Here is a 17,823-nt window from a genome sequence, read left to right on the forward strand (position 1 = left end):
CAAACTAAAATACGGACGAGTTGAAACTCGCTAAATAACAAAGGAGTTGCAGTGATACATCTTCGCATTTGAGAAGGAACAGTCCAGACGCAGTGACGTTTACACGCTTATGGGTTTTTTTGGACGTGATGCTCCACGTTCACAATGCAATTTGTCACAAGACATGCTAAAATAAAATAAAAAAAGAGTTTATTGAATGAATTCTGCCCCACAGAACAATCACGCACGACGCCAGGAGCCTTTGTGAAGTTCAAGTTAACACTGAACGTTGGGATTTCCGTTTGGCACAGTTCAAAGAGCAGCCTGTCATGTTATTCAGCGCAAATAACCCCGCCACCATAAGAATCACCCATCAGCCTTCAAACACAAGCCAGCGTCTGTGTCCTGGTTGTAAACAGGCTTGGCGTTGCCCTTGATGTTGTGAGTTGTTTTGACGCTTCCAAAAGACGTTATAGTTGTCAAAATGCACCTGCATTCACAATTTATCAAAAATATATTGGCTGTTTATGTCTGTTTCCACCGGTGCCTTAAAGTTAATCTGCTACAATCTTGATGTTTTTATATTTCTTTTTTTTTTTAAATATCCGTTTCCCCTTGTGGCTCTGTCGTCAGGTTGTTTTACAAGATCAAAGGCCTATAAAGCTACACAAACAAAAAAACGGATTAAAGTTAACTAATGTAAAGCTACATTATTTGGCAAAAAGAGTTTTAGAAAAATAATTGTGGCATAGTGAACCTGGAAATAATAGTCATAATAGTCAGGAGCGTCACGGTGCATTTTGCGTCTATTATTTTCTTCTCATCCATTTAACAAGGCGACACACAAATCTAGGACACTAATTTATCCCCTTTCGTAGTCAACAATGCGTTTGATGGACTCAAAATACTGGAATTATAAATGATGTCCCTTGGATGATCAAACGCAAAACAAGCAATTCAAGACCTCATATCGTGCCATACTTTGTTATATAACTGTATATTGCATTGCAACAAATACTTTCCATAAACGCTGGTTATAGTTTGCTTGAGCTCAGTGTCAATTTAAAACTAACATACTGCGAATTGCTTAGAGGAAAGCATAAACAGGAATAGAAATGTTGTCAATGCGCAGAGGGGCAGCTAATAAAATAGCAGGCCTGTGTTTATAGTAACACACAGAGGAATCTATTCAAATTCAGCCGCTTGTTCGTCACCTGATAGGAGTTTAAATAAGCGGCCACTGAACTGAAGTGATTATTCAAACTACGTTTACGATTACAATTTCATTAAGAGCATTCATACCTGTCTCTCAGTCTGAATAGACGCAAGCGAAATTGAGTCGAGCATATTATTTGTTTACAACATCTGTAGAGAATATTTTGTAAAGAAGCATTTACATATATTATTTGGTATCTGCAGATTCGGCGGATTGAAAAGCGAGTCTAGTAATACATTCAATTTCACTGAGAACTCCCCCAGGCATTGCCGAATGCATTCACGCATACAGAATACCATATGATGCTGCAGATCACACGGAAACGATATTAGTGGTTTAATCAACCAAACAGGTGATGTTGAATATTTACAGGACGGGTAACAAATAGGCTCCTGTCAGATTCAGAAAAGGATTAAGACAGAAAGACACGAGCTGCAAGGTTTTGGTCAAATTAAAGCTACATTTTGCCACAATTAACTTACCTTATATTGTGCTAAAAAAAGATTGTATTACTTGTATTAACACAGCTCACGTCAGTACATACGTATGTTTAAAAAAATGAACGGGGCCGTGCAGAGGTTTGGTTGCATATGCGGTGTCATAGTTCATTGAAAAGAAACTTCTGATGTCAACATTGAGACAGTTACCAGTGGACCTTCCCCAGGTCAAAGCCCACACAGGACACACAAGACAAACGCACTAATGCCTGATTAGTAAACGGATAGGAAAACACTGCACATCCCAGTATTGCGTTACACTTTCTTGCCAGCAGGGAGAGCTTTGTGGATTATGGGTTTATAAAAGCAGCCATGCCGTCTTCAAAGGCGTATGCCTGTTGGGAAAGTCTTTCTGACCAGTGTGTGTATGTGTGTATTAAACTGTGTTTTGAAACGTAATTACCATGTAATTACCACGTGCTGAAATTCCCACTGTAGAGCAAAAGAAAGGATGCACGGGGAGAAGCCACAGAGAGGCTGGGATATATAGAGCACTGGGGTGCAACCCTATTACTGCTTTACAGAGCCATTGCGTGTTTAGCTGCGCAGTGATGGGCTTGTGAAGTGACACTGATTATATCAAACCTTAACTAAAACCTCAGGGCTTTGGAAGAACCCTCTGAGCTGGGGGTCGTCCTAAAACTATGCTGCGGTTGTTTACTCGCTGTAATTCTATAGACTATTGCCACAAAAGAGGAAAGATTCTCGATTTATTCTCATCTGGTCGCCATTTTGCATGTAAATGTACCTATAACCTACCTTTGTATCTTAGCGAGCGCAATAAAACGAGGCCAACCTGTGTGGGCTAGTATTGCTCAAAGTTCACAGCATGTACAATTATGTGCTAACAAACCCCCTTTCAAATGGTTCCAAATGTCCTGTTAATGCTCAGATCTCGTGGTGTTTTTTTTTAACTGCGTTACAGGTCACGTCCAATAAAATAATCCCGCCGCTTACCTTTTAGAAAACCGAATGACAGACTTAGGTAACACCAATAAAGGTTTCATAATTCTGTTTATTGAAGATTTTACACATATACATTCATATCATTATTACTTTTACAAGACAACGTAGCAATCCTTACAAGCGCAAAGGAGGGAATGCAGTGACGGACGAAATAAACGGTAACAACTAGTCTACAACACCGGAACAGGGTTTCTTTCAATGTCATGTATGGAACATTTTCCTGCAAACCATCTCTTATACCCATTTTTGGCAGTATGATTTAATAATAGGCCTACGTTTCCAACCACATATAGGCTGTATGGAATGCATATACAAGACGACCAAAAACATAAAACACTATTACATAGCGATAGAGGATCCTAAAATAGGACGCAAATAGTAACGTGAAATCTCATTTACAAACTTACACACGAGTACAACGTAAGGAAAGGGACAACACTGAGCACATTGCACGAAGCAAGTACATTAAATAGGCCTAACAGGCCATTCGTCCTTCCATAATAATAATAATGAAGATAATAATAATATTAATACATTCTTTGTAGACGTTTGTGTCAAAACGTTTTAGGTTGTGTTGGCATTTGATTTATTCAGAAAAATATATTTAAAAGAAGTAGAGAACGTGGCCCGCATACGACTCATAGCTAATTTCACATCAACATGCTGCAAATACATTTCACCGCTATAGCTTACTCGTTATACATGACAAATAACGCACTGCGCTCGCCCCGAATTAAGGGGAGAACACACGTGGAAATGTTGTTTCATTGTACACACGTTTTCTTTAGAAGCACCAAAATCCAGAAACGCCGTTTCTGCCCTTCAACCTACTGGCCCTCCGCTAAAACCTCCGGCCGGTGCGTTCCTTAAAGCGGGCCTAAGATCCAGTAATACTGTTGAATAGGTTAGTTACAGGTTTATTTATTGTGGTAATACACTAGACTCTCACTGGCACAGTCAGGATGTGGATATTTATTAGCAGCTCAAACCCGTATTCACGCGATGATGTCACTCAACTAAAGAATTGCAACCCATGCAGGGTTCTGTGGCTGTTGTTAAGACAAGTTGAAAGGTAATAAAAGTAAGAAAATACCTTTAGAAACGTGTTAGCACATGAACAAAGTCATGGCACTTAATTTTTCAATGCGCAGTCATATTTATATTTATATAGATTACATTACGGTTACAACACCCCTCCCCGCCCCCCCTCCCCTCCTCACGCAGACTTCCAGACTTCCTGCCCGTGACCATGAACGTGTCCAAACCGCCTGGTGAAAACTACGGAAGGGAGATAAGGATGATGTCCCTCTCACAGAACAGACCGTGCATGGCTGTAGAGGAATAAAGCAACAGGGACGAGAGGCTTTCAGTTCATAACCTCAGAAATTACTGCGCGGATGCGGGACCAAGCCCGACACTCAACCTCCTCTGTCTCTACTTCACGTATTGTTTTCACTAGACTTTTAACCAAGTGGCCTCGCTCTCTCCTTATGACCAAAAAGGGAACAAAAAGAACGCTGTAATTCCAAACTGAGCAACTGCCTTATAAAAACATTGGGCCTGGAGAACAGGGCGTGGACTCTCTTGACAGATCAGGAGAAGTAGGGGATGCAGCCTACACAGAAAAAAAAGAAAAAGATTCTCACGGCTTTTTGTGCAATTCAACCGGGCGTGAAGGCAGTCTCAATGAGCACACATTTAAATGGCGGAGAGTTGTTTGACTTTGGGCTTATAACCCGCACCTTTTCAGAAAAATATCAGAAAATATTGTAATAATGGACTGTCATGTATTGATAGACGAGTGCATGCACTGAAAGACGACCTAAGGGAGCGCAGAAGGCTTGGGTTTAACTGCCTATCGATTCACCTTTTGCCGCATCTCTAAAAGTAGGCCAACGCTTGCTCCCTCAGCATGAGTCTCTTCTTCTTCATCCTGCGGTTCTGGAACCAGATTTTGACTTGTTGGTCGCTGAGGTTCAGACGGTCAGAGAGCTCCCTCCGCCGCTGCCTGGTGATGAACTCATTCAGCATGAATTCTCCTTCTAGCTCAGCCAGCTGTAGTTTGGAATATGGTTTGCGTTTCTTTCTGGTCCGAGTGTGCATCGGGTACCAGGGGGCACCTGGAGAAGGGGGGGGGGGGGTGTAGGAGGAGGGGAGTGGGGGGCATAGAGCGCATTAGTCATCACAGTTGCAAAATCACGGTCACCTCCAAGGTTATGAGGAGCCTACAAGGACGCTGCTCTGGCAAGCTTGAGTGACTAAGATGAGAGTTTAAAATTGATTAAAGCGTTTTCCTGGAGCACCAGAAAATATATTATATTCGTATCTTAACTGCTCTAATTGTTTGTGAAAATGAAATTTGGATTTCACCAAAATAGCGAAGACAAACGCTCCCAAACGGACGGACTGTGGTTATTACTACAAATTCAGAGATGTGTCGCTTCAACCACAAACCGCCTAAAAGCATTTGTTTTGGTCTGTGCCTGGACATCTCAAATCTCAAATCCATTGTGAAGGCGAGAATGCATTTCTGTGAGAATTTCCTGGTCGCACGTGTTTACTGTTTTACTTCTGTGGCGACCACCAGTAGCTATACAGCGGTTTGTGTCACAGGAAGTTTTATTGTTGCAGTTAAAGTAGCATTAATGTGATAATTAAGTCGCGTTTGCAAATACCCCTACTTATTTGCGAGTTTCAGAGCATATTAAATGACTCTTGAGCACATAGCGACAGATATTAATTCCGTTTACGAGTCATTAAAAGGAAAACTCTCTCTATTCGATGCAGTCAACCAGAGAGACTCACCCGTTTAAATCACAGCACTAATTTGTGTGGAAAGTGCAACAATGCACCAAAATTACCTACAAAATTACCACTGCCTGAATTACAGATTAGTCTAATCTGTGTAAATGCAGAGGCAGCTGTGGTTGTTAAGGCTGGACACTACGCTTTGCTATAGTTACCTATAACTGCATACAACCACATGGTGTGTGGAGTATTTTAGGGCAACCCCTAGCGGCGTTTTCACACCACGCACATACCCTGCAGGCTAACCTATGCTGCAAGTTGTGCACCACGATATAAGGTCTAATGAGGCTGCACTGCCTCGAGTGTACGCTATAAACAGCATTCCCGAGAAACGAACAAAGCTGCATTTTAAATAAATCCAGTGGATATTTTTAGAAACGCACCCACCTCCGCCTGCGGCGATGTTGCTCGTATGGTTCCCCGGTGACACCAGGGTCTGCGTGTCGCTGGATGACGGCTTGCTGCCCTCGTTGAGCAGAGACGAGCTGGAGTCGGACTCCATGGACTGACAGGACGGCGGGTCCTGCGTTAGCTGCTCGGTCCCGTAGTCGTATTTGGAAAAGGCGGCCGCGCTGCCAATCCCGCTGTGCATCCCGTGATCAGATGTTAGGGATGATGTGTCTCTCGCTCTGTCCTCTCGTTTGAGGCTGCTGCCACCTGAGCAGGTCTCCCTGCTGCCGTTGTTATAATAGCATTTGCCCTCATCTGGTCTGGTAATTTCACACGAGCGATTGAAAGAAGGGTTAATAGACACGGGGCTACTAAAGTAAGATTGAGAGTATCCGTTGCACGGCTCCGAAGGATTCCACGGGAGGGAGCAAACATTGTCCCTTCTCGGGTAGGAGAGAGACGGTAGCCCCGCCAGTTGTCCCCCTGAGGCTCTAAAATTCGGAAAGTAAAATGTGTCTCCAGTGTGGATGTTTACCAAAGGTCCCACAAACCCTGGATTAAGGAGATTATGCTCGCCCATTTCCGCGGGCCCGACCAACAGCTTCTAGTTTATTGCAATCTGACATTTAACGTAGTTAAACCTGGAGGGGCGTCTGATTGGTCATCCCCGAACCACGTGTCCAGGCTAACTTCTGCTACACACGGTACCACCCACTTGGTCATTCTCAGACAAAACAAAACGTTAACTTCAGTATTACAGAGGTTTATGTGCTTTTTAAAATACTATAAACCCTTTATTAAAAATGTTGAATCTTGTTTTTCTTCACTCGAGCCATGCCGCGTCCAGAAGCAGCACGCGCTGCTTCTCCCTTTACACTGACGGAACTGTCCGTGGCCTCGTTTATATCTTTATAAGCTGGCAAAAGTTTTTAGACTATTTCTTGTGAAAACTATTTTCTTTAAGGAGAGGGCGCATATGACATCTTGTTTTCGAGCAAATTATGGTTGAATATCATGTCAAATAAACCTGAGATGTCCCAATTTTACAAGCTTGTTTTAAGAAAAGACTGATGCTCATTGCTGCACTCTACTCATATTTACAGTAACGGGGTCAGCAGGTTGGAGCCACTGGCTCTGTAAAAGAGGACGATATTGTACAAGGTTACTTTAAGAGGGTATATTTCACATAATATTCCCTAGTACACCTCACATGAACAACTTTAACAGATACCGCCAATAAACGTTAGCAGCCAAACTCTGGTGGGACTGTTATACCTCTCACAATTCTTTTATATGAATTTTACAAGATATCAGAGGGCACTTAACTGATTCAATCAGCCGACAGTCTCTCCGCGTTATATCTCGCTAATTAGTTGATTTGTTGATCCACGCCTGAAGACGGTGGAACAAATATGTGACGTGCCATATTCACTCATATTTCGCCATATTTCATATTTCGAAAGCATAAAAGTTTTTAGAGAGTTTTGCACGGAGCACCTTCCCTGCAGAAAACTTCACCGTGATATACACAGGACTCAGGCATTTTGCCAACAGCTGGAGCAAGAATTTCTGATGTGGCCTTTGGTTGACTGCTCCACTATCATCGTCATATTCCAATTACTGAGATGAGCCTCCTGCCGCCTCCACAGACTCATAACGGGGGATTATTGTTAGATTTAAAAATTGCTTATAACTTTCTGTATGGTATCACACCAGCAACAAATGTCAACATCCCAATTTCCCTTTATAGATTTACAATTTATTGTACAAGTCGCCTTTTGTGCTTATAGTATTTCTTAAAGGTATGACAGCACAAAGGACAAATTGATAGTGAGCAATAGCAATTAGTTTGGTTGTTTTGTTTTTAAATACTGTGTAAAGCGAGGGCCCACAGTCGTCGCCGTCACTCTACTCAAGTTCAGGACGCAGAGTCACGGTGAGTTGAACTTGATTTTGAACTCATACTTCAGATAATTATTAAATAAAACAATAAAACTAATCGGGACAACAACCTACGTGGTGCGAGATGTGAAATGTGAAATTAGAGCCATAAAACTAAACCATAAAACTATTGACAAAGCTTGGAATAAATTCACGTGACTATTATCCACAGTCTAAAAGCATCTCGTGTTTAACCATAGCATCTGAAAATGAAATAGCTAAACATACTAATACAAAAACAATTATATAAATTCATAACTTATTATGAAGAAATTGATTAAGAGAAGTGTGCAAGTTACGGCAGCCTGCACATGCGCGCGCACTGCGCAAGTTCCCGGCTACAAATTCGCAAATGAAGTGTTATGTGAGAACATCAGCGTTCATTTAAACACTGGTCGACAACAATTTGCAAGTGGGTCGATATTTGATAGCCGCATGCGTCACTTGTGACCACACATCTAAACCAAAGGCACCGGGCCTCGCTCGCCTTAAATAGATAGAAGAAAAATATCAAATGTTTGAACTGGAGAAGCTCTGAAGGAGCCGCTACGGCCTCATTCTGTCCAGGACGCAGCGCCTTTTATATCACTGCGCGTTCTACTTAGTGAGTCTGGCAATGCAGCACTACGTCAACCCAGTATAACTCTAGTGCCTCGGTCTTATGAGCGGCATTTGGGCGTCTAGCAACCTTCCACAGCTTATCATGGCATTATAACAAGTCAAGCGAAACACCGGTGTTTACAGCAAAACAGCTCGGAGAGTCATTCAGTGATAGAGTAACATGTAGGCTTCAGTCGCCAGTTTACCTCAGGGAAAGAGGCCATGTGTTGCGCCTCCTTGCCTCGTCTCTCCACGCCTCCGACTCATTGCTCCCACGGATCCGCGCCGCACATTCAAACAACTGCTCCTCTGCCGCATCTTCAGCTCGGTTTAGTCAAAGCTAATCGCACTCTGCAGGCGTTGTGCACTTGTTAAGCAGAACGAGGATATGCCGTACGGGCTTTGGTAAAGTGAGCATATAGCACTGTCAAGGTCACTGTCTAGTACACTGTCTGCTCGATATTGAAATTACCCTCGTGCAATCTGCTGGTCCTGTCCAGACAGGGCAATAGCCTAAACAATGGGCTTTTCTTCCCGCTGTCTCTCTTTGATTCTCTGCAGGCAGGTTGCCACAGTTATAGCCTCGTGTGACCCTTTAAAGTTGCCTTCAAGGAAAACACACCAACAAGGGAAACCAAGGAGCCCAAAAAGTGGCTGGATTTCTACTTTTATAGTTTATGATTGAAACTGGCCTAGCAACAAATCAAATTAAAGCGATGGTTATATTTAAATGTGTCGCTATTGCGCAGATATAATCTAGTAAGGATATCCTAACTAGAAATAGGGATAGAACCAATACTTGAATATGCATTCAATATGAACAGGTTTGAATCAGAAATATGGATCAATACCAAAGCTACAGTTCAAAGAAATAGCTTTGCGTAAATCAAGATACAAACATTTAAACTTGGCCCTCACTTTGTACTAACTCAGACTGAGTTACAGAAATAAAAGTTATTTTACATTATGGGTGTGTATGTGTGTGTGTGTGTGTGTGCGTGCGCGGTCGTGTGTGTGCGTTCTGTGGTTTTAGACCGAATTAAAACTACATTTTTTGCAGCAATTAAGAGTAGGTGCTTTAAGGCCAGGCCGATATTTTGGTCGACCATCAGAATTATACAGGAGGACGCTGAGGCAGTTATGATATTCACAAAGAAATATGAGTGTCCTTACAATTACAGAGGAAACAACACACTGTGCACTGTTATGTGTTATATTACAATAACATGTAATCACAAAAACTCATCCAGTTTCCAGCTCATTAAATAACTAATTTCAAAACAAACTTGGCTCATGTCTAGTCTCGTGGGATTCAGTTCTTAAACACTGAAGTTGTGCGCTGTTAAACATATGATCTGAATATGATATTTGATTTTATATAGATACATATAAATAAACATACTCACACATGGAATGTAAAATAAAAACTTAAGTTCATGTACATTTACCAAATAATCCATTATTTCGACAATTGTTTTTGCATATAATCCGCCATTAAATTACATACAAATTAATATATGCTTCTACTGAAATAATAATCATTTCAATGCAAACAGCGCCTCATAACTAAACGCCAAAAACTGTTACAGCGTACGTCCACAGCTGTAACTTCTTCATTTGCAGCAATATTTAGTACCAGCAGGCTTAGTTGTAAACTGTATCACCACAATTAAATATTTTTTTTTATAGATTAGCACACACACTAAGAGAATAACTGGGTCCAAAGCAAAAGCAGAGATATGACAAAATGCAAGTGAAAGATCCTGACACTGCAAACAGTTGCAGCACTTCCTGTTATTTTCCTCTGATCACCAGCAGAGGTTATCAGCCCCCTGTCTCATGTCTCTCGCTTACTGCGGCCCGCAGCGTGACGCCTCTCACAGCCAAAAGCAATGAAACTTTCCAAACACTTTACGTTTTCAAGGCAAAGAAACTGACTTTTCACATTGTGATGTGTCCAAAGCGTTTCACCATTTTGTTGGATTTGAAATTATGCTTCAGTAAGAGAAACCTATATTTTTTTATACATAGACAGTATTGAACTTTATGATATTAATCGCGTGTAGGGTTATTTGATTATTATAAGTGACAAGTAGCCCAAGTTAGGAAATAAAACACATTTTAGAAAAACAATGTACTTCATTTTTGCAGGGTTGAGTGTTTTCTTTCAGTATGACCGTTTAAATTTTACATTTGCATTATATACAAATATTTGCACTAACTCCACTTGCACTTACACATATTGAAGTGTAACGTTATTTTCATTTTTAAATTAAATATAAATGTAATTGAAATAAAAGTGACACGACACATAAATTTGTATTTATAAAAACAATTTCATATGCGCGTCATAGTTAGCAATTAGCAATGTGGAAAATTTCTACATAACCTTAATTTAATTAAATTTCATTTTGAAGTTTTGAAGTATCAAGCGTTAATATAAATACAGCCGGTCTCTCTCAACATTAGCGGCTTCCAGCGCCTTTTGGAATAGTTTAAAATATTTGCTCCAAGTGAGTCTGTCACCACATATTATGCAGTAAATTCAATTCAATCGTCTACGTTTAACCCTGAGCTTGAGCTAAAAACTCAAATTGAAGTCCTCGTGGGCCTACTGCCATAATAGGAAGAAAACTGCCATACCTTAATTGTTATATTGCGGGCGAAGTCGTATTATCGTTTCCTCTGGCTGTGTAGACTGAGTGGCTGCGTGATGCGGATTACTGGTGTTGGTGTGAGACGGCAAAAGTCCTACCTGTCCTTCGTGGTCAATAACACACCTCATGATATGTGCATGTAACCATTGGAGGCTCCAGACACACGGGACAGGGTGACAACTTTTTAAGGACTTCTGCAAAACACAAATGAACAGAGTCCAAACGTAAGAGAGTTGGTCAGAACGCAGGTCAGAGGATATCGCTTTACTTCTCCTTTTTATGTATTTATGGCCTGTCATTAAGTTCGGCTGTCTAGACAGGGAAATAACACCTTGTTTGCCTACAAACAAACCGCCAGCGCTGGTGTCCAGCCCCCTATTTATTATTCACAATCTGCTGTGATGTCAAGGTCAAAGCGACGGCATAGTCATGGTCAAGGGTAAATCAGGAGACCCAGAACTTTCCTCGACGATTGAAAATGCAAGAACCAGACACACAGAAAAAGTCAGCAACTTAGAACGATCTGTGGAAGAACCGACACTGACAAAAACTAAATATTGGAGATAACATCGGTATGAATTACCGTGTCAATATGTGATAAGTCACATTTATTTTGGCCGAGGTTTCCATAGATAATTATTTTGACCAGAGGTGGAAAAAAAATACATTTTGTATGACAAAATCTATCACGATAATGGACTTGATTGACTCTCTAGTGAAGTTCTAGACTGACTCTGCAGCACAGCCCGGTGTAAAGTATTTCCCCAAAAATCGACTCTATCCAAATAGTTTCCATTTACAAAAGTGCAGCTGACGCAGCCTAGCTTTCTTATAATACATTAGGGCCTTTGTAGTCAATAAACTGGCGCATAGGCGAAACAGCTTCCCCTCCTCTAGAGCCAGCGTGCGCTGCGTATTTATTTACGTAAAAATAAAAAAGTATCTAAAACGCATCTTCGGATTTATCTTCAGTCCAGAGTGTGAACACGAGTAGTTCTACATTCACATGTTCAGATTAATAGAATAAGGGGTTTGTGACCTAACTGACTGCATTTCCAAGTTCACAGTCCCAAAAATACTGTTTTATATTCAACAACCGAGATTAAAGTCCAACGGTATCATGCTGCAACCCTCCATTTACGCAGGCTAGAATCATTTTATTTCACTCATGTATTGTTAATAGTTCACATAAAGCCTTGCCTGCAAAATATGACTACACAGACTCGTGTCGCGGTAACACTTACGCTCCCTGCGCCATTATAGGGGCCGGTTATAGCCTACTGTTCCTATTGTCAGACAACTACAATTAATTTGTACCTGTGGAATATAAAAATGATCCAGAACAATATTCTGTGGTAAGCCATTAAATGTTTCTGTGAAGGCAGAGACATAAACCGGTTGATTTGCCTTTTGGCCTGTTTGCGACAGTTCTGCCAAGTGAGGCTCTGCCAGGTAACAGGTAATACGTCTCTGGTATTAGGTTGGAGCGGTACATTTGGACACGGCGAGTGTTTCTCACGCACAGTGCGTGCTTTTAAAGCTATATCAGATTATCGGTGTCTTCTCATGGGAGTGGTCTTTGTTTCTTAGGTTCAGCAAAAGTCTGTGATCATGCGATGGTAACATTAACACGACTCCAAAACGCCCAGTAGCTTATAATCAAGCACCTCGCAAGAGAAAATCTTTATTCATCCGTCAGATGCCCCGAGATCAAGTTCTCCGTTCGGAGGAGGAGGAGGAGGACGATGACTTCCGCCTCTGCTGCTTGAAGGGAATGGAAATGCTTGTAGCAGGATGCTTAATTGAATATGTGAGCATTTTCATAATTATTTATTTATGAAACACGTTACCAGTACGTAATTCAACACCACAATACATTTCACATACTGCACGGAAGTAGAAATGACAGGTTTCGTACAAGGCGTGTGATCAGCTCCAATGCTACACTAACAAAGACAAAACCAAACCAAACCATTGAGCATTTATGTGTAATACTCGCTGACTTTTAATCGGTTACAATCATTCCAGTTGCATCACAGAGTCCTTCACTGTTAAAGGAAACATACAGGTTCTTAGGATATTCCAGTTTAAAGTTCCGCCATACTAGGTAATACGAATTAAATAAAAGGCATTGCACTATACAGATTACCAACATAGCAGCCTTTGTTTTACCCCAGGCTTAAGAGGACATGTCCCACAGAGAGAAACGCAGCTTTTGAAATTCTGAAGGAATCGTAGACAAGTCTCTCACGAAAGTCATTGAAGCTGTTAAAGTCTCAAGTTCAACGTGTCTTTATGCCACGATTCCTCCATATGGCGATAACCCTCCTAAAATGGCATCAAACGAACTGTGTCCTCCGTTCTGATCTCATCTGCCCGTTGCAAGTCTTAAAAATGTCACCAGTCCTCTGGTAATTTGGTTTGAGAAAAAATAAGGAAAAGAAAGACACGCAATGCTTGTATTTGAAATACAGTTATTGTTTTAAATATTATATATTTATATATGTACATTCATATAAAACAAATGAAGTGAATTCTTAACATTTTCACAGTTTTTCTCTGAATTGAACCAGGGGACTTGGAGGCATGGTCGATGGGAGTTAAATTAAACACTCAGCCACGATTTTCATTGCAGAGGTACATATACGTCAGGATTCATCGGAAGGTATGTGTTGCAGTTTTCAAGGTGGTCCTTGATCGTATCAAGTGGTGTGCATGTGATTGCTCTTGGATTTACTGACAAACTTCTTCTCCTTGACTCGCCGGTTTTGGAACCAGATGGTGACCTGGCGTTCCGAGAGGTTGGTGGCGGCCGAAATGCGCCTTCTCTTGTCTTTGGTGATGAATTTGCTGGCTGCATACTCTTTCTCCAGCTCCTTCAGCTGGATCTTGGTGTAGGGAACACGCTTTTTCCGCCCTCGACGGTAACTGCTGACCTCGGGTTGCAGTGGCACAACGTCTGCAGGAGAGGAAGCACATTAGCAGGGCCATAATATATGAATAAATATTGGAGCGTTTGCCAAGCCTACGCACTGTTCAACCATCAATGCTGCAGCTGACGCGAGCAGTGCGTGTGTGTACGTGCGTGTGGAACCTCAGATGTGCTGCACCTGACACGAGAACCACACGAATACCCGTAGTTTCACGGCGTAAACAACCAATCGTCACAAAGTTCCAGCCTGTAGACTTGAGCATTGTTCCCAATGGAGCATTCGACCCTTCTGACTGCATGTCACTCTACTGAAGTCTAAATGCACTATATGATCTGATGAATGAAATAATATTCTGTTTAATTGTGTGGTCCTACATCAATTCAGTTTGAAAACGATAAAAAACATCAATGCCTCATATTTGTCAAGTAACTGAGTTTTGAGAAATTTGTGAATAATATATGAAGTGTGTTTAATAACCTTTTACGTCACTAAGCTTTGGAAGTGAAGTATCCCATTTGTCCATGTAAGCAAACGTATGGGATTACACCCTGGCCTCAAGACTGAATGCAGAACAGGACCTCTAATAGTTGCAAGCTGTTGGACATTAAACTTCTTACCCTCGTGTTACTTTTACAGTCAGGGATTGTGAGCTTTTCTCTAAAGTTCAAGTGCATTTAAGATTATAGTATTTTATTAGCCCCAATGAAATTCAAGCTCCAGCTTCATGGTAACTTATTATTATAATTATAGTGTTCTAAGGACTTTAAGATAATGTTCAATTTATTTTTCATTATTTTATAGGGAAAATAGTTTAATTTGTGACTGTGTGTGTGTGTGTGTGTGTGTGTGAAAGAGTGTGTGTGAGTGTGTGTCTGAGGGAAGCTAGGCATGAACAGCGCGTGCTTGTGTTTTGTACGGGTGCGCGCATTTGACGGCGTGCCCGTGCTTGCGTGGCTTGCGCATGTATATTTTCAATATAAGGGGGGCAAATGGCATGTGCGAACGTCAGCAGGGGTCTGAGAGCTTCCGCACCTGAACTTAAAATACCTGCAAATTTCACAAAGATAATAGAGCCACATGTTATAAGAAGCAGACTTGTAAACACTCCGTTTACTGCATACTGCTCGGGCCTGTCCATTATCAAATATCACACATAATATATAATGGAAGGGGAGCTAGAATTATAAACCGAACTGATCACGGGCTGTGAAAAGTTTGTGTAACAGGACAGAGATGTATATTAAATACACTTTTTAGAAATGTGAATTTTGACATATTGGGACGTGTAAACCTCGCGGGACGCTGAGATTTATTGACTTAACTTGAAACAGTAGCTTAGTCACTGAATTGTCACAGAGAGAAAAACAATAAAGTTCCTGTGCTTAAAACAGTGTCTGAACATTACTCATGACATATTGCGAAACTATTTTGACATGAATTTGAAGTTGTGCTAAGGCAAATTTCTCCACATAACTGTTTAAGGGTTACGCAACTCTGCTCAAGCTCAATAGGCTAGAACCTTTATATAAAATTCTAAAATAAAATTGACGGTGGTTACATGTCAAGTTGAACAATTTGTTCTATAATATAAATATATAGGACGTGTGATAACTGGTGTGGCGCTTGACAGATGTTTATTCAGCACATTGTGTTGTGTAATGTTTCTCTAGACTTCTCTAAAGGTTTTAAGCAAAATGAACTATATTTAAAAGCATCATAGACTAAGCAATAACATCTCAGCAAGTGAAGTTGTCTGACATCTAAATGGTGATTACACTGGTATTCAAAGGCTACAATCAAGTGGGATCTCATAAATTCCAATCTGGTGCATGCATCTTAATAAACGAGCAGAACTTGTTCGTACCTGGGAAAGGTGACTTCCAAAGATGTGTCGACTGCGTTTGCTCCTTAGAACAGTACACCTGCCCATCCCAGCCGTTGGAGAGTGCCCAGTGCTGGTAGCCCTCCATGGGGATCAGGGCGTCGTGTCGTGGTTCGGGATGGGCACTGATACTAGGCACCACTGAAACGTCGAGGTATCCAGGAACAGCCTGGTAGGAGCTGGCGAAGCTCGGGTAGAAGGCGAACTCCTTCGCCCGGGTAGACAGTTCTTCCGTGGGCAGGGCTGTGCTGGGCTCGGCGTATTTCTCTGCAGGGTGATACGAGCAGGGCTTTTGCTGCAAGTTGACGTTGTGCGAGTGAGACAATCTGCAACCGTAATATGGATTTCCAAACGGATAACCATAGCTCAACGATGCACTCGATGACGTTTGGGGAGCGGGACACTGTCGTCCGGTGTCTGGAGAAGAAATATCCGAGTAAACGGAGCCCTGGTGGGTCGCTATGGTTCCAGAATGTCGTCCCAGCGCGGGGTGCGACATCAGGTCCCTGCAGTGGGTCGCAGGGCAATTACTGCTCAGTCCCTCCATTGTTTGGCTTTTATTCTGGTTGTTTTCATTCGGGCTTTTTTCATAAACGTACATCAAGGTGTCCGCCCAGCGTGGATGCAGAACCAGCGAAGTCGTCATAGCAGGGGCTGCCGATGCTTTTTAAAAGTCGACTACTCCAAGACGGACACCTCATTTCCAACTACATTTTACACCACGCGCATGCGCACTCGAGACCCTAGTGTGTCCACTTCATTAAGAATTTGGCACGTGATACGGTAACAAGTCCTACGAGACAGTGCTTGTGAGTTGGGGCAGAGCAGCCCTTTAAAGATCCACTGCCTCGCGTGTCACATTTTTTTCTTGCAGAGCATCGAGTCATATCATTGGCTTAAATTACACAGAGCCGGACTCTTAAAGGGGAGTTTCAACACGTTCAGGACTGCTGCAAACGAAAACAACCTGTGAGGTTTGGCCGACACCGAGGGCTGTCAGAATTTCATAGCATATGATACATGTCACAACAAGTAGATGCAAAAACATAAATAAAAATATTTATTTCTAATTAAAAGATTTATTCTGACATGTCAAACGGTTTCATTACTCAGTCGTGCGCAACCGACGAAGCGTGGTTTGAACTTGGTTTAGTTAGTAAAAGTGTAGACTTTAGCTAAGATACAGCTGATTAATAGGAATAATAAATGCAATAATCACAATTTAGGGTGGGGTTAAACATCTGTAGTTACTAAGTGATACCTACAGAACTATTTAACCTATTTATTCAAGTAGCATAACTCAATTTAATTATTCTAAACGGGCTGGATTTTGTGACTCATTTTACGCAGCTAGTCTTACATTCTTAGTTTAATCATCCTTTACAAAATAACATTCCTAATCCTTTAAAAAGGACAGTTTGGTGCCTGCAGGATGTTGTGGTGTGTGTGTGTGTGTGTGTGTGTGTGTGTATCTGTGTGCCGCAGAACTAAGAGCTAGTATTAGCAAAGTTGATTGAGGTGAATGAAAGTCGTTTTACCTCAGCGGTAACAACTACATGGCGAGATGAAAACCGTTTCAGGTAAGAACCCGTCGATTCGGGATAGGTTTCAGTGCATTTGACCACCTCGATCCAGTTTAACCTGCACGTGATGTGTTTAGTGTACGCAAACCCACTACGTTCTATTCTCGGTAATGCCCCAAAGCTTTTTCAAAAATAATTATTACACGGGTCAACGTGCCGTTTGTGCTGCAGTGAGCTTTTCGTCCACGCTGATGCGTCCAGGCGAGATTTTAGAAACTCGAACCGCTTTCGGCTGCACTGTTGGTAAAATGCAAACTAATTTAACGCAGACGTTATGGAAGAGTGGCTGGTCCATTTTATCCGGGACCTTGTGCTACTATATTATACGCATCTTATCAGTAAATTAAAAGGAGAGGACCCTGAACAGAGGT

General features: G+C 41.6%; 2 protein-coding genes across 7 annotated transcripts in view; both read right to left on the minus strand.

Moving 5' to 3' along the window:
- Positions 1 to 555: 555 nt before the first annotated feature.
- Positions 556 to 17,823, minus strand: part of hoxc12a (homeobox C12a) — a 49,210-nt gene continuing 31,942 nt past the window's right edge. For 3 of the 6 annotated variants that reach the window (XM_055510255.1, XM_041071440.2, XM_055510258.1), the window contains 2 exons: positions 5,854 to 11,248; positions 556 to 4,778 (listed from right to left, as the gene is read on the minus strand). In XM_055510255.1, the coding sequence (XP_055366230.1) occupies positions 4,540 to 4,778; positions 5,854 to 6,436 (822 nt within the window). In that variant the 5' untranslated portion in view covers positions 6,437 to 11,248 and the 3' untranslated portion in view covers positions 556 to 4,539. Of the gene's footprint in view, positions 4,779 to 5,849; positions 11,249 to 17,823 lie in introns of all 6 variants that reach the window. The other 3 variants (XM_055510257.1, XM_055510256.1, XM_055510259.1) reach the window with 3 other exon arrangements.
- Positions 12,853 to 17,014, minus strand: hoxc13a (homeobox C13a). The gene is made up of 2 exons (XM_029155545.3): positions 15,852 to 17,014; positions 12,853 to 14,013 (listed from the first exon to the last, which is right to left on the minus strand). The coding sequence occupies exons 1-2, from the start codon at positions 16,513 to 16,515 to the stop codon at positions 13,757 to 13,759; spliced, it is 921 nt and encodes a 306-aa protein (XP_029011378.1). The 5' UTR covers positions 16,516 to 17,014; the 3' UTR covers positions 12,853 to 13,756.

Source organism: Betta splendens, chromosome 7 (genome assembly GCF_900634795.4).
Source record: "Betta splendens chromosome 7, fBetSpl5.4, whole genome shotgun sequence".
In the NCBI taxonomy this organism is placed as follows: Eukaryota; Metazoa; Chordata; class Actinopteri; order Anabantiformes; family Osphronemidae; genus Betta; species Betta splendens.

Coding starts and splice junctions, on each gene's coding strand:
- hoxc13a (XM_029155545.3), bottom strand. CDS start 16,515: ATGACGACTTCGCTGGTTCTGCATCCACGCTGGGCGGACACCTTGATG. Junction 14,014..15,851: donor TTGGAAGTCACCTTTCCCAG/GTACGAACAAGT, acceptor CCTCTCCTGCAG/ACGTTGTGCCACTGCAACCC.